The sequence below is a fragment of the Podarcis pityusensis genome (genome assembly GCF_964106645.2).
Source record: "Podarcis pityusensis genome assembly, chromosome: 5".
NCBI classification, from domain to species: Eukaryota; Metazoa; Chordata; class Lepidosauria; order Squamata; family Lacertidae; genus Podarcis; species Podarcis pityusensis.
The window spans coordinates 55021569-55039272 of record NC_138032.1 but is presented as its reverse complement, the minus strand read 5'-3'; the positions used below and the strand labels follow the sequence as shown (position 1 = coordinate 55039272).

General features: G+C 39.8%; 1 protein-coding gene across 1 annotated transcript; it reads right to left on the bottom strand.

The window, feature by feature from the left end:
• LOC308477644 (CUB and zona pellucida-like domain-containing protein 1) lies at window positions 1-16192 on the bottom strand. Its single transcript, XM_081006374.1, has 9 exons — window positions 15527-16192; window positions 14714-14867; window positions 7122-7336; window positions 6522-6675; window positions 5740-5960; window positions 4927-5099; window positions 3314-3696; window positions 1836-2104; window positions 1-1193 (listed from the first exon to the last, which is right to left on the bottom strand). The coding sequence occupies exons 1-9, from the start codon at window positions 15606-15608 to the stop codon at window positions 1021-1023; spliced, it is 1824 nt and encodes a 607-aa protein (XP_080862500.1). The 5' UTR covers window positions 15609-16192; the 3' UTR covers window positions 1-1020.
• Between the last annotated feature and the right edge of the window lie 1512 nt (window positions 16193-17704).

Genomic DNA, 17704 nt, shown 5'->3' with positions numbered 1-17704 from the left:
TGCATGATGACCTGGAACACAACCCTCCTGCAAATTGGGGTTTGCCTGTATTCATTTATTTACATATATGAAGAGCCTTATTTTTGGAGAAGTGCAGATGTCTTCAATGTAGGGGTGGGTGTTTTATCTTGGCTTGTCTGCCACACCAGTTCCTAGATGGTTCTTCTAAGGTCTGTTCCATTTCTTATCCATCATTCACTCATCTCTTCGGCTGGTGCTGCAATATGCCATACATGTTTGATCACACTGTTCCAGAATTAGAATTGCACATAAGGTGATATGAATTTCTCTGGTCTTGCAACAGGAACCAGCACAATTTCTAACAGTATAAGGTGCTTGGTTCTTTTGTGTTTTTGTCACATTAATTCACATTCTGCTTAGAAAACCAAGTAGAAACAGATAGCTTGAGTGCCTGTACATCTGCATAAATGCCCAAGTTGAAATCGTGGATCCTAAGAAGTGAAGGAAAAATATCTCCCATCCCCTCCTCCCCTATAGCCTCTTGCACACCCCTGAAAAGCCACTCCAAAGCCTCCTTCTGAACAAAATGGAATGGGGCACTTGTTGCTGCTGGGGGCATGAGGGAACCTGAGATTTTCCTGCAATGAAATTTCTTTATGGCAAGTTAGCTGAAGATTAATGTCTGATTTGGGGCAGTTCTCCCCCACTCCCTCAGAAGTCCCCAACACCCCATCTCCCAGAGAAGCTCTTTGTGGAGGTGTGGAGGTGGATGCAGAGGAGAGGAGAATCTAGGAAACTTCCATGAGCTAACTTACCTTAAAATCCTAGTCAGAAGTACATTTTGCAGTTTCTCACCCATTTATCCTTCCCAAATAAGTTTAATTTCCCTTAAACCCAGTGGTGGACAACATCTCTGTGATGATTTTATAGGCTATACTTAATCTCTTCCCCCTTTTCCATACATCATATTTTAAAGGTAAGATTGATGAAAACACAAATCTTCCAGTGTGTCTACATAAACTTAGGGTTCAGACTGAAGCAGGGAACGGGAGTGCTCTGTTAAGGGCTCTGCAACTTCTGGTATCTGTATCCTGGTTTTCGAGTGAACAAATGCGTCACTGCCAGACCAGCCAGGAGAACAGCATTTGCAGCCAACACAACAAATGTAAGGGTATACAGGCTCTTGGATGGTGTATTCTGGCTTTCCTCTGGATGAACTTGAATAGAAGAATCTGAATGTAAAAAGCAGAAAACAAATGGAGAGTAAAATGTAGTTCAAAAATTTATTACCTCTATACCAGCATGTACATGTACACACCCACCCACACACCTGTATAATCATTGGGAAAATATCCCTTTCACTTTCATTCATTTGCTAGATCGAGTGAGAGATTGTTGAGGACCAAGGACACTGCTTTCCTGCAATTTGATAGTGATGCACTCTTCATCAGGGCTGTTATAAATGTTCATTTTCCATGTCCCACTTCCCTTCCCGTTTCCCTTTTGTGTCATGCCTTTTACATTGTAACTGTGCAAGCAGGGACTGTCTTGTTTTATTTAACTGATTTCATAGTAGCCAGCATGGAATGCTTTTCAGCTGAAGAATGGCACATAAAGGCTCACAATAACAAATGAGTAAATAAACCAGTGTTGGGGGACCTGTGGTCCTCTAGGTGCTGTTGGATCCAAACCCCTTCAGCTCCAACCCACATCGCCAATGGGATGAAGAGAGTTTGACTCCCAACAACTTGTGGAGAGCCATGGGTTCCCCATCGTTTCTTTTACTGATAGTATTTTAAGAACAGGGATATCTGTGTATATAAGATCACCCAAAGAAGCACCAGAAGGCAGTCTTCTTCTTGCAATATACACACCTGAGCGATCCATAGAGCTGAGATCTCTCTTCAGGATGATAGGTCCCACTGCAGCCTCCCCTTTCCATGTGTAGGAAGAAAGCTCTCTCTTATGTCGAGGGCGACAACCTTCAGTGCAGCGAGAATCAGGATCCTTGCTGTCACAAATCAAAACTTCGCAGCGGAGGTAAACAGATGGCTGATACCGTAGGAACCTGAAGGAATTGAACCGGAATCTCCCATAATGTTCAAGGACCGGATAAGCCATGTAAGTGTCGTCTTCTGCGCATCTGCAATAGAACGTCCACATCACTTTATAATGATCAGCAGTCGCTTGGTCCTGTTTGCACTAATATTAGATGTATACCAGATAGTAAGTTGGTGGACTAATGTTTTAAGTGAAGAAAATGTGGAAAACAAATTACTCTGTGAATCTGACACAGGACTACCTTGCCGTCGGCCTTACAGAAATAGCCAATTGAACAGAGGTTTGGCCTAGTGGTCTGCATTTTTTTTGCAATTGTATCTGTTTTAATTATTGTATTTTGAATTGTTTTCACCTGCCTGGGACCTTAAGGTTAAGGGTGGGTAATAGTAACTTGAATTATTCACCACCACCATCATCATAGCATCAGTATTGGGCAGTATAAAGAGATTAGCTGTAAGAACACAGTCCGTAATAGAATACTCCCCACCTATTGGTAGATAATTTTATTATTGCTATTATTATTTATTAGATTTATACTCCGCACCTTCTTCCAAAGGAGCCCAGCATGGCATACGCAGTGATACTAATGCAACTGAAACTTCTTTAAAAAGAGTTTGAAACAATATACTAAAACAGTTTAATACTGCTAAAAGCACTCACCTACTCTCAAACTAATGATTTCAAGGTTGCAAGGGTCCAAAGCCTAGGTAAACAGGAACACTATAAAAATTTCCCTAAAAGTTAATCACGACAGCAACGGACGCCCCTCACTAAGGAGTACATTCCGCAAATGTTTACAAATGCTTTCCTTCACCACACTTCCTGTTCCCTGAGTCTCAGTCTTCTGGACTGTATTTTAGCCATGATAAACTACATAAATATATGTGCTTCTGATACTTGAGTCTCATTTTACCCTACAGTTTTTGTGATACTTAAAAAATGTACAGTTTTGTATGCACACACCACAATACCGTATTTCCGTTCTTTTCTCATTGGTCCACTGCTATGCAGGCTCCTTTAGTCTCAAATTAGCCCCATTTGTTTTCTTGTCCCACCCACATTCTCCAAGCCTTCTGACATGCTGCTCCCTATGGCCAAACCCCCTCCCCCCCATTTATCTCCTCTGTTCATCAAACTGTTCATCAAACTCTTCCACTGCCAACTTACAATCTCCACTATCCCTTAGTTTTCTTTAAGGGTAGAAATTGTATCACTTTTTCACATTTGAATCTCCCAAGAAGGACTTTAACTGTAAATGACAACCATATTGAACAGTTATAGCGGCACTCACCCACTTTTGACCAATTCATATTTTGGTGATGTAGAATCAAGGTTTGGTGATGCAGTGCAGGTATCCACAAACACTAACAGATTGGCATCACTGGAATGCAGACTGACTTGTGCATAGAGTGTTTGGTTCAAGTCCACGAAGTATGGTGAATCAAGCATTTGGGAGAAAGAATCGGAATCGTAGAAGGCCATGCTGAGATTGAATCTACCTAAAGCACTTTCATCATCATTTTCTACATTTTTTGTTTCATACATGACTTCTACAGTTGAATTGTTTTCCATTATACACCTCACAACGAGGTCAACCTGTTTGTGGCGGGTAATCACATTGCCATTTGGGGAAGCAGTGATAGTGTTGGTGTAAGTGATCGTGTGGTTTTCTCCCTGTGTAAGACAGAAGCAAAACATTACCCACTTTGCTTTTGGGGAAGAAAGGATTTTGCAATGAAGAAGAGCACGCAGTGGGTCTTGGCTCAAGTTTTGGAATATAAAAACAACAACAAAGTCATCACATGCTATCGTTATTCAGGCACATCTTTAAATGATTACAGAATGGCCCAGCCTTTTGAGTTCAGCCTCTTAGGTATTTAGCAGTTTCTCCACCGGAAGACAGTGAAAAGACAGTCTCTTGAAATGAAAAGAAAAAAGGTGTTTGAATGCTGTTAAAAAGAATAAAAGTTCATTTAATTTGTTTGATGAAGTTCTCAGTGAAAGGTATTTCCACAGTACGTCAGTTACACTATGATCCAAATGTCTGTATGTGGTAGCTAATCTGTACTCTATGTTTTGGGGTCAGCATAAGATAAGGAGGTAGAGGAGAGGAGAGGAGACACACCAGCACTTGCCACAGTATTGATAATCTGTTCACTTTTTATGCTTTCTATGCTCTGGTGTGCATGTGTCATTGTAAGGAATGCAACCCATAGTCCTGGCAAAGAAAAAGGATGCATGTCCTGGGACACATTTACTTCTGAGGAAATGAGTGGTGGATTGGACTGTCCTCTGTCCAGTCCATGGAGCTCATTTTGTAATGCATGCCTATTCAGAAACAAGCTCCTCTGAATTCTCTGGGACTTACTCCTATTATGCAAGTGTGTATAGGATTGCAGTTTTAAATGTGTAATACTGGGATCAAAAGCACAGGGATGTGAACCTTAAGTCCCATTCAATTCAGTGACTCTTACTGAAGATATTCCAGCAGAATCCTACATATACCAAGGAAAAGAAAGGAGCAAATCTTAGCCTGGTTTGTTCTGTGACGTTAATGTTTCTGAGATACTTCTGTGATGTCCTTCATGATATACTTTCTTATTATCCACCTCCCTGATTCTGATGGTGCTGATTTTTCCCAGGCAATCCCAACCAAGTGGAGAAAAAATGTTAAGATAAGTTCAAAATTTGTCTGGGTAGCTCAGGCATAAGTGCCTCTGGCAGTTTTTGTATAGGTAGATAAGAATGGGCTGGAACAGGACAGACTTGGGTCCAGTCCTTGTAAGCTAGACTGTCAGGAGGCAAGCAAGATAGGAAACAAGATGGTTTGGCATAATGCGAGCTCAAAGGAACGGTTCACAGCAGCATGGTTTGACAGTTTCCTTTTGTTTTGGTGATTTTTACCGTTTTAACTGTTCCGCAGCTGTTGAGTGGAAAAGAAAATGTCACTGGGTTTAATGCAACTGGTCTGCAAGATGGGTCATTTAGCATCAAGTCATTTTCATCATAGCCAAGTGCATCCAAATAAGATTTGCTGAGAATAACTGTCATCATGTCTGAAGAACAACTGATGGATTCTGACAATATAAGGAGGGAGGAAAGCAAAGAATAAAATACAATTCATATAGAACTGTCTCTGCTGTGGTAATGTCCTAGTTATTCTTTGTGGGCTGTAGCACTGCCTCCTTTTGCTCAGGCAACAAAATTCACACTGCAAGGACTACAATGCAGTGTCAAAGTTAATTCTTTGCAGAGGATAAGTAATTGCTTTTATTGACCTAATGAAGTTCTTTCAATAACTAGTGGGGTATGCCCCCCTCTAATCAGTTCCAATCAGTAGCTTAACACAGGCATTTTGTATGAAATACATTTTCTGAAAAAAGTGCCTCTTGCCTAACACATTGCAGTAGTTCATTCTAGGTGTTACCAGAGCATGGATCATAATTGTGCAACTGGCTACGGAAGGAGCAGTCATCCCTAACTGTCACATGGCTTTGCAGAATTTCAATCCCAGAGCATATGAAAAAGGCAAATTTGGCCAGACTGCCTGTCATGTTTCAGAGCCCAGAGAAGATGCTATAGCTCATATTCCTCTCTGCTTATTTGTACATACCACATTAATTTAAAGACCGGCATGTCTTCCATATAATGAATCTTCAGTCTCTCTATATACACACACAAAACAGTCAGGAATCATTCTAGAGAAATGAGACTTACTGTTGGGCTCTGGTGTTGGTATTGGTTCACTTGTGTAGTGAGCAGAAAAGCCCTTGTATGAATTGGCATAGTCTGTAGACAATGCCACGGTCATCACATTGGAAGAAGACTGAAATGCAGCGGATTTGCGCCCACACACTTGTTCGATTAAGCCAGAGTCAGTTGTTGCACCATCATAGATGGCGAGGAAATCAAATCTGCATTTGTCATCTAGTTCTAGGCTACAGACATAAAGAAAAATGTCAAATAACTGATGGTAGCAACAGCAATTTTTATTTTCATCTATGTGGTCCTTCAGTGACTTCCAGGTAACACACCTTAACTTACTATTTTTTAAAAAAATATCCTAACCGTTTTCCAAAAGAAGCCCAGGATGGTCCTTATCCTGTTTTACCCTGTAGGATAGGGTAGACTAAATGGTAGCGACTAGCCCATGGTCACCCAGTGAGCTTTCCGGATGAGTGGGGATTTGAACCTGGGTCTGGTGCTCTAACCACTACACCACACTGGTTGTTGATGATACGGTCTCCCCCCTCCAGTGGTACATTATGTCATTACATTTTCATGATGAGCAGGGGCAGGGCTATATAACAGCATGAAGATGCATAAGGATACCACACAAAACTCAATGTTTTAGCTGGGATCCAAAGAGCTGCATATGCTCATGCAAGGGCCTTGTGTTAGGCCAAATGAATACTTGATTTTTCCGTGTTTTGCTTGTTGATCTATACAATTTCATCCCCAATAAGGTAAGTTGATATGAAATATGAAAGTATACTTGCAAAATGTCATTGAAAGTTAAATTTATCTTGGAATTTTCTTCTGTTTGAATGTGCCATACGCAATATGCAAATTCTGGATGTGGCTTGGGGTAATTGGGGCTGACGAATGATCCAACTGGGCCAGTAAGGAGACCCCCGCAGTTTTCAATTTCGGCTGTGAAATAAACAGTCACCAGTTATATTTATCATACTAATATTGTACAAAACAAAATGAAGAATTAACCAGAAGCAGGCCATTCTCCTGAATATCTATGACCCACAGATATTTAGCATTACAGCTGCTAAATTGACATTCTTCATTGGCTCATTGGCAAATCATCATGCGCCACCTCGGCCTTTGACATGCTTGAAGTGCATGTGACAAATGTCTATAAAAATATAGTTCACTTGGAAAGTACAAATTCTGTTAAGTCTTTTACAGCAAGCATGACAAGGTCTGGATTCTTGTGGCAACTTAAAGTGGCATGTGAGAGTGGAATACACAGGAAGGGCAACGATAATAGAAGGCTTGTTAAATACTGACTAGCTAGGCAAGCTGACTCATTTTCAAGAATTTCCCCCCTTATTGTCACTTATGAGGGACGTTCGATGATGACTCACGTGAATCTGGTGAGATGAAGTAATAAAATGCAAATATGGTCCGTGTAAATTCTGTGGAGTCTGTTGATATGCGAAATGTTAAGGAGCCAGAAGATGAGTGGAAGATGGGAACAGATATGTGGGTTTTGCACACTTGTCCCAAGAGAGGCGCATCCGTTGAAGGGCCATCATATACTTCAATATTTTCTCTGTCACATGTAGATGATGGATTGAATCTGGAGCAGCAGGGGAAAGACACATTAGTTAATAAATATAGCAGAGGATCCAGCTTGCCTTGTATTACTTCTGTCGACTCAGAAGTACACCCCCTTATGCTCAATAGGGCTTAGTCTTGGGTAAATGTGTTCATTTATTTTTGGCACGTATAAAACACCAAATTTATCATTTTCACTGGGCACTTCGCAAATTTAAAAACAGTTTTAAAAATGGACGATTTTGGACTTCCGGAGGCGGCGCGAAACGGCAATGGCGGTCCTCTTCAGCTGCTGAAGAGGGGCTCCGCGGAAAAGGGTCGTGCGCTGCGGCACAGCGACGACCCACTTAGAAAAACCACGGGTAGAGTGAGCCCGTGGCCGTGGGATTCGGCGGGCACCAGGAGCGACCTCCGAAACGAAGAAGGGACCCCGTAAGGAGCCCCGGAACGTGGAGGGGGTAGCGGTGCTGTGAATCCATCGCTCTTTCCGCGGAAGTGAAGCCGCGCGGCTGCTGCTGATGAGCGCTGACCTTTCTTCTTTCAACATTTGATTCTGAAACTACTTACTCGTGAGTAAGAAATCTGAGACTCTATTTGAACTCAAATTTGTAAATTTTGGCTGAAAGCGGGAGACGCTAAAAAGGAAGTCAGTCTTCCGTCTTTGTTTAAAGTATCAAGCAAAGTTCTTTTTAAAACTGAAGCTTGGAAAGGAGCTTAAAAGAAGTTGGAATATACCCTGCAAATTCGGACTTGATTGGATAAAAGTAAAAGAAAAGTTAAAACTATATTATAAGTGGACAGAGACTGTGATTTTTCTCTCTACTTTTTGTGGATTACAAAGTTACGAACTCAGCTCTCGGGCTGCCTGGACACAAAGTAACATCAGACAGCGGTAACTGTGTATGAGGCATTAAAGTTACATTGGGCTACTTTGTAAATTACAAGAAAGGAACTGTGGTGTGCACCTTTGTAAAGAACTTTTATTTCTGCAGTTTAAAGTGAACCCAGAGGGCTCTTTCCCTTGTTTTGGTTTTTATTCAATTTTTATTTGGGAACTTAATGGTGGAAAATTTCTATCCTTCTCCCTAATTTTTTGGGGAGCTCCCCCTGCTGGATTGTGGAACTATTTGTCTCTGAGAACTGCTGCCTGCCTTGGAATTTTTTTTGTGTTTGGATGTTTACTTTCTAGATTGCTTTTCCCATGGGATTTACAATTTGACCTTGAAACTTGAACAGCTGTGGAATGAGTGGTGCAGCAAAAACAAGGGCTGCTAAGAAAGCAAAACAAACTGAACTGTTGCAATCAACTCTGCCAGTGCAGGTACGTAGGTCATCTGTTCCAATTGTGACAGGTCTACAAGAAGGCCAATCTAGACAGCCAGCTTTTGGGGATATGGCTGCAGGAGGGCTAGACCCTGTTTCTAAAGAAATATTGGACCAGCTGGCGGCATTAAACAAGAAAGCAGATGAACAAGCGACCAAATTTGACCAGGTGACAGCTACAATAAATAGATTGACAGACCAAGTTGCCCAAAATACACAGGCAATAGGAAATTTTGAAAAAAGTATAACAGAAAATCGAAAATTAGCTGAGGAAGCAAGTACAAAAGCAGACCTTAATAAAAAAAGGATAGAGGAACTTAGTGGGGAAGTAAGACCACTGAGTAGACAGGTTACCGAACAGCAAGCGTATCTGTCGATGGCAGAATTGAAAAATAGGGAAAGCAATCTTAGGCTTAGAAATATCCCAGAACTAGAAAAAGAAGACTTGATTGGCTATTTGACAGCAGAAATATCTAAGTTCTGGGGTTTGGCAGAAGAGAAGGATTTTAAAATTGTCACCGCTTTTAGATTGGGAAGAGTGGTCAAAAAGGACAAACCAAGAGACTGCTTGATCATTTTGAGATATAAGCAAGAAAAAGAGAACATACTCGGCCTACATTTTAAAAATCCATTGGTGATACAGGGAAAGACAGCAGAAATCTTTAGAGATATACCAAAACAGTTGTTGGATTTAAGAACTACATATAAAGACTTGGCAAGCTTGCTGAGAAACAACTCAATCCGATACAGGTGGGAATTCCCTCAAGGACTATCTTTTAGTGTGAAAGGGAAGAAGGTAAAAATTAGAACAGCAGAAGAGCAGGAAAAGTTCCTAAACGACTACGGGGAGGACCTTCGGAAAGGAACAATAGGTACTTGGCCACCCCCCACGCCTGGTGCAAAACCAGATCCACCTCTGGATATAGACGACAAGGGAGACAACCCCACTGGTTGACAAATTGAGCCAGGATGTCTTTGCAGCTTTTTAGTTGGAATATTAATGGCGCAAATTCCTCCGAGAAAAGGAAGAGAATTTTTCATATATTGAGGAAAGAACAATTAGACGTCATTTGCCTTCAAGAAACTCATGTAACTAGGCTCCATAGAAGAGTATTAACTAACAAGAGACTAGGCCAAGAATTTACATCATTAGATAAAGTCAAAAAAAGAGGAGTGGTGATATATGCAAAGGAGAGCCTAGTACCAAAATTTGTGTTTAAAGATGAACAAGGAAGAATTTTGGCGATTGAAATACAATCACAAGGAGAAAAATTTCTGATAGTAGGAATTTATGCACCAAACGAGGGGAAATCGGAATTCTATAAAAAGCTGCATGAGATAATGCTGGAATATATTGACTATACTAACATCATTTTGATGGGAGATATGAATGGGGTTGTCTCCACACATATGGATAAGTCACAAAACCAAAATTTGACTAAAGTTGGCAGACTACCTAAGACTTTTTTTGAACTTACAGACAATATGGACTTGATTGATATTTGGAGGACAAAAAACCCTCTAGGTAAAGAGGGAACATTCTTTTCTGAAGCCCACCTATCTTGGACAAGAATCGACCAAATCTGGATATCTAGAGGACTGGCTCCTAAGACTAAAAAAATAGAGATCTGCCCTAAAACTTGCTCCGACCATAATGCTTTGAAAATAGATTTAAGACTTACACCAGCTGGATCCTTCAGATGGAGAATGAATGACTCCCTGTTTAGAGATCAGGAAATTGTGAAGAAGGCCCAAAAAACGATGAAAGATTATTTTGAAATAAATTTGAACACTTCGGTGGAAAAGAAAACAATCTGGGACGCGAGTAAAGCTGTTATGAGAGGGTTCCTGATACAACAGAATACTATAAAGAAAAAACTCTGGAATGGTAAAAAGGACAAGATTTTGGAGAAGATAAGAGACGGAGAGAAAAAGTTGAGACTTAATCCAAAATCAAAAGAGGTTTTAAGAGAAATAAAGTTCCACCAAGCACAATATGTGAAATTGACAAATCAAGAAATTGAATGGAAAATTAAACAGATGAAACAAAGATCATTTGAGTCGGCTAATAAATGTGGGAAGCTGCTGGCATGGCAGCTGAAAAAGAGACAAAAATTGAACTTTGTTACCAATCTAGAGGTTGAAGGAGAATGTATTCAGAAACCAGAAGAAATTAGAAAGTGTTTCCAGAGATACTTTAAAAAATTGTTCACCCAAGGACCCCAAGTGGAGATGGAGATAAATAAATTTTTAAAAAGTCATGGCCTGCAAAAACTTACACAAGATAAACAAACAGCCCTGAATTACAAAATATCACAACAGGAAATTGAAAGTGCCATTCAGAACATGCAGTTGGGCAAATCCCCAGGCCCAGATGGACTTACCTCCAAATATTATAAGACATTGAAGGAATATTTGGTTCAACCATTAATGGAGGTATGTAACCAAATTATGGAAGGGAAGGGGGCACCAGAATCGTGGAAAGAGGCATTCATCACCTTGATACCAAAATTGGAATCTGAAAAGACCCAACTTAAGAATTACCGTCCCATCTCACTCCTAAACGTGGATTACAAAATTTTTGCTGATATCTTGGCAAATAGACTGAAAAAAGTTTTAAAAGAAGTAATTCATAAAGACCAAGCAGGCTTTCTCCCCGGCAGGCATTTGTCTGACAACACCAGGAATATTGTTGATGTTTTGGAGTTATTGCAGACAAATTTGAATACGAAAGCAGCTTTGATTTTTATAGATGCGGAGAAGGCCTTTGATAATATATCTTGGAAGTTTATGAAGAAAAATTTGGAAGGGATGGGAGTGGGAAGGGCGTTTCAAAATGGTATTGAAGCAATCTATTCAGAGCAAAAAGCTAAATTGATAGTAAATAATGTGGTGACAGAGGAGTTTAAAATTGAAAAAGGAACACGACAGGGGTGCCCCTTATCACCCTTGCTATTTATTTCTGTCCTGGAGGTGCTGCTTAACTTGATCAGGAAGGATCAGCAGGTGGAAGGAATACAGGTCGGAGGAAAACAATATAAACTGAAGGCTTTTGCAGACGATTTGGTTTTGACATTACAGGAGCCAGAATCTAGCACAAAAAGAGCTTTAGAACTAATTTCTGAGTTTGGTCGGGTGGCGGGATTTAGATTAAACAAACAAAAAACTAAGGTTTTGGTAAAAAATTTGACACCTTCAGAAATAGATGGGTTTCAAAAGGAAACAGAATTAAATGTGGTTAAAAAAGTGAAATACCTGGGGGTTAACTTGACCGGGAAAAATTTGAATCTATTTAAAGACAATTATGTAAAATGTTGGACAGAAATCAAAAAGGACCTAGAAATTTGGTCAAGATTGAAACTTTCCTTGTTGGGAAGAATTGCTGCCGTTAAGATGAATGTATTGCCAAGAATGCTGTTTCTGTTTCAAGCCCTGCAGATCGTGGACAGAGTGGAGTGTTTTGGAAAGTGGCAGAGGGACATTATGAAGTTTGTCTGGCAGGGCAAAAAGCCCAGAATAAAATTTAAAATATTAACAGATGCAAAGGAAAGAGGGGGATTTGCCCTGCCGGACTTAAGGTTGTACTATGAAGCTGCATCCTTCTGCTGGATGAAAGATTGGTTTTTGTTAGAAAACACTGATGTCCTAGATCTGGAAGGGTTTAACAATGCTTTTGGATGGCATGCATATTTGTGGTACGACAAGGTGAAGTCTCATAAGATGTTTAAAAACCATATTGTCAGGAAATCTTTGTTCATTGTCTGGACTAAATACAAGGACTTAATTGAAAATAAGACTCCGAGGTGGCTATCACCGATGGAGGCTAAGGCCACAAAAATACTTAATATGGGGGGTGGCTGGGCAAAATATTGTGAAATAATAGAAAGAGAAGGTGACACTTGGAGGTTGCAGAGTTTTGAAAAATTGAAAGGAAAGGTGCGAGACTGGTTGCATTATGCCCAAATTTTAGAGATCTTTAAAAAAGATAAAAAAATCGGCTTCCAGGTGGAAAAATCAGAATTAGAGTTGGAATTACTTGAACCTAAGACGAAAGTGCTTTCAAGAATGTATAACTTGTTGCTTAAATGGAATACTCAAGATGAGATGGTTAAATCAGCCATGATTAAATGGGCACAAGACATTGGATACAACATTATGTTTGAAGACTGGGAAAGGTTATGGACCACCGGTATGAAATTTACGGCATGTAGTGCCTTAAAAGAAAACATTATGAAAATGATATACAGGTGGTACATGACCCCAGTCAAACTTGCAAAGATATACCATTTGTCAGACAATAAATGTTGGAAATGTAAGGAGGCTGAAGGAACATTCTTTCACCTCTGGTGGACATGTCCGAGAGTGAAGGCTTTTTGGGAAATGATTTATAACGAGTTGAAAAAGGTATTTAGGTATACCTTTAATAAGAAACCAGAAGCCTTCCTCCTGGGCATTGTGGGCCAGAGAGTGTTAAAGAAAGATAGAACTTTCTTTTTATATGCAACTACAGCAGCAAGAATTCTTATAGCTAAATATTGGAAGGCACAGGAGCTACCCACACTGGAAGAGTGGCACACGCAACTGATGGACTACATGGAATTAGCCGAAATGACGGGCAGAATCCGAGACCTGGGAGAAGAGGCAGTAGAAGAGGACTGGAAAAAATTTAAGGACTATCTACAAAAACATTATAAGCTATATGAAAGTTGAGAATTTGCTAAGTTTTTGAGGAAAACATGCTTCAGTATTGAAAATTGAAAATGATTGAAACTAAGTTATAACGGTGAAAAGTTTTAATTTAGAATATATAAACAGATGAAAGTACAAAAACATACGAAACAAGGTATTAATTTGCTGTATAATACTCTTTTATTGTAAAGAATGCAGGGATGGAAGATTTGGGGAAGTCCAGTTGAATATGAAAAAAGATGTGGAAAAGTGAATTTTCTTTTTTTTTTCTAATTTTTTCTTTCTTTGTAAAACTGCTTTTGTTGTGTAAATTGATGATGGATTTTGACTTTGGAAAATAAGCAATAAAAATATTATTAAAAATAAAAAATAAAAATGGACGATTTTGCACTAGTGCAAGTATTAGTACTAGCACAAATAGGTTTCCTTTCCTCTCCTTCCTCTGAGTATGCCCTGTGCCATCCCCAGATCAGTTCTGGAGGGTCAAGTGGGCAGATTTCCATCCAGGGAGGGGAAGCACCATTGCAAAAGTGGAAATCCACTGATGGAACAATTTGCTTAGCGCTACATTGAATACAGGATTGCAGCTTTGGAATTCTAAATGATCAAAAGCATTTCTTTCTCTGTTTGTTTGTTGTGATTTAACAACAAGAAGCCATTTTGGAAAGTCCAGTTCCATAAGTGGTTCACTTTCTGCCATGGAAGGCAGCTATTTGGAAATCACAAAGATACACAAAGACTAAAAGTAAAGGTAAAAAGACTAGCATCAGAGTCACACACAAACACACGGCTTGAATGTTAGTTCAAAATAAGAACCTGCCATTGGCTATCATTCCCTGTGAATATAGTGCGATGTTTTTCTTTCTCTTGCTATCGCTCCTTTCTTTAATTTACCTATGAGACCTGCGGGTGTAAAGTGCTACACAAATTCAATAAATAATAAAAATAAAATAATGCCTGAGAAATTAAACAATTTTAGATGCAACTGCCAATAAGGGCTGCAAGGGGGTTAATACTTCCTTGAATCGAAAGCACCTTTGTGGCATGTGGAAATAGCTGCAACCTAGTTTGGAATACTTGAAGTATACATTTTAACCTTTCAAATTGTTGTAGATATAATGTCTTCCCTCCTTTTAATGAGATTGGAGCACATGATATGTTACTTTATGGTTTTTAAGATTATGAGAATGTTTCAAATATGTGCCGTGGCAAATAAACTATTTTTGAAAAAAAGAAAAGAAAAACTAGCTGTTGGTACAACCTTCTAAAATTCAGTCTTATCAGTGTACTTTAGCTGTTCTTCAATCAATCTCAAAGTACTTGAAAATTAATCCCAAATATGTGTTTTTCAGCTGTACTGTTCAGAACCCATTTAAAGAATACTCACTCATATGAAGAGAAGATGAGTCGGATTGTTTCATTCACATTCACAGTTGTATTAACCTCTCTCTGTATTTGCCAGATACAAGTTTCATTTGCCTTGAGTGTAAGCGGCAGTGCTTTATAGTTATTGTTCAGTATACCACCACATGCACTTTTTGCTATTTTTATAAAATCAGAAACCATTGGTTAATCTCAGTAAGATTTTATGGAAGACCTTGGCCTAAAACATCTAATGATCAATCACTAGTAATGATAAATATAGATCTCATAGACCTCTCAAAACAGCCATTTAATCATTTTATTGCATGCATTACAATATGCTTTGAATTAGAGCACCAGAACAGTTGTTCTTCCAGCTGTAGACAAAATCCTTATCAACTGTTGCAGCCAAATATAATTTAAGCTGCTTTCCCTGTTCCTGAGCATCACTGTATAATTTCCTAAAGTAGCAATTTGGATTTTTTAAATGCTTTGCAAAATGTGGAAATGCCAAACCAAGCGTGAAAATTTAAAGTGACCATCACAGGGTGTTGTTGTTGCTTTTACCTACCCGAAATAAAATACTTAGTTTTTATATATATGCAATGTAAACAGATATTTGATTGCCAAACATTGTTCCCAAATAACATCTGGAAATAATTCAGAGAAAGTGAGAAAATGATTCTCATTCTTAAATCATGCCCAGTGAAATTCAGGTTCTAAAACTGCAGACTTTGTTTTGCATTTAAAGCAAACATTGTGATTTAGAAGCAGTTGCATCTTAAGAGTGCATGGCTTTAAATCAATTTTTTTTAAAAAGGTTTTGAAACTTCCATACCTTGGACTTCGTTCGGCTTATTTTCAGCAAGAGTCAAACCAAATAAAAGTGCCAAGAAAATGCATTGCCCGAAAGCTTCCATTTTGCTGAAGACAGGTGGTCACTTTTCCTGGCCCTTCTTATATCTCTGCTTATTTCATAATCATTCTGGCCCACATGGTTCGATAATAGCTTGCATAATCTCTGCAGATCTTACTGGTGCTTTGAGCTGCGGCCAGAGATACCTGTGAGAAGGCAACAGGTGTTGCATGACATGCTAGGTGTGCTAGATAAGCAGGGGTGGGCAGGCTTGTGTTGTGTTATCTTCTGTGAAAATGAAAACGTAAAAACCAAAGACCTTGAAGGTCCACCAACAAGAGCCAGTTGTAAAGTAGAGGCTCAGGAGGGAGGCACAATTTAACAGTTATGGGAAGGGGGCCTCTGAGCACATGGTCAGCCCAAAACAAATATACCCCTCCAGGTTTGGCCCTAAACATTCTTTCAGTTTTTGCATGTTTTGCAGTTGCTCAACGTCACTCATTGCGACAGAACTGACCTAGAGTGCAACCCTTCTTTGGTGAGAGATGGGGAAGGATTGGCTATGTTGCTGTATGTCACTATAGCTGCATACACATTATACCTTCCGTGCACATTCAAAGCACAATTTAGCCCCTCCAAGAATTCTGGGCACCATAGTTTGTTAAGGGTTTCTGGGAACTGTAGCCCTGTGAGGGATAAACTACATTGCCCAGAATCCTTTGGGGGAAAGAATGCGCTGGGAACGTGCTTGAAAGGTATGATGTGTGTGCAGCCTATGTTGCCGTAGATGAAGGTGGGTGAATGAGTGGGTTGTCAATTAGGCTTAATGTGTTTTTGTAGGCTAAACATTGCTGTTTAATAACTGGTTGACCGGGGATTAGTTATCTGTACGGCTGGTGGGAAAGCATGATAGTAAGACTTGGATAAGGACAATGTATTTGGAAGAGGTTACTGGGCAGGCGAGTGTGGTGCAGCTTCTATCTCCATTATTTTATTTTATGATGAATTATGCCATTTTGTGTTTGTTGTATATGATTTTTATCCACAATCTTCTTCTAAGAGAATGCTCTATTTTTCTTTTAAATATGCCACTTTAGATGCGTGTTTTATACTTGACCTTTACCGGTATTATTTTATTTTGATATCTTGCAGTGTTATATTTGCTGCTTTAATTTAGGCTGAAAACTGCTTCGATATTTTTTCAAAATTATATATAAAAAGATATAGGAATGACTTAAATAAATAAGTAAATAAGACGGAGAGAGAAGTTCTTTTTAAATTTAAGACTATAGGAATGCAGGAGAATATCAAGGGGAAGAGTTCTGTGCTATGACGACAAAGGTCCTTGTTACAGGTTTTCCATGATACCAGCCAATGAGCCTGCCAGAGTCACAGATGTGATGCTATCCAAAGCCTGAGGCACATTGCATTAGATAGTATATGTGTGTGCGCATACTGGTGTGTGCATATGTACACTTGTACAGATATTCAAGGCAAATTTTCAAGGTGGAATGATGCAATGTGTTTTCTGATTAGAAAGCTAATGCAGCTGTGTAAACATAAGCAATGCGCTGGTAAAATGGGCATTCAGCTCATCCACCAATGCAGTCTAAATATGTTCATTTTTGCTACTGCTCAGATGATTATATACGTGCACATATTCTTTAATACTGATTATACCATGTGCCACCTGTATAGCTCCAGCAGCAGTGTCTTTGACCTTTGACCGTAACTGTCCTTGACCTTTGATCAGTTTCCTCCAAGCGCACCTGGATCTGGTCCACAACCACCCGCTCAGTAACCTTGGATGAAAAGTTGCCTGCTTTCAATGGGGTTGCCCAGGTGGCCTGAATGTGTGAATTATGGTCTCGATATGATTAGATACGGGACGCGGGTGGCGCTGTGGGTTAAACCACAGAGCCTAGGATTTGCCGATCAGAAGGTCGCGGTTCGAATCCCCGCGACGGAGTAAGCTCCCATTGCTTGGTCCCTGCTCCTGCCAACCTAGCAGTTCAAAAGCACGTCAAATTGCATGTAGATAAATACTTCCCGGCGGGAAGGTAAATTTCCGTGCGCTGCTCTGGTTCGCCAGAAGCGGCTTAGTCATGCTGGCCACATGACCCGGAAGCTGTACGCTGGCTCCCTCGGCCAGTAAAGCAA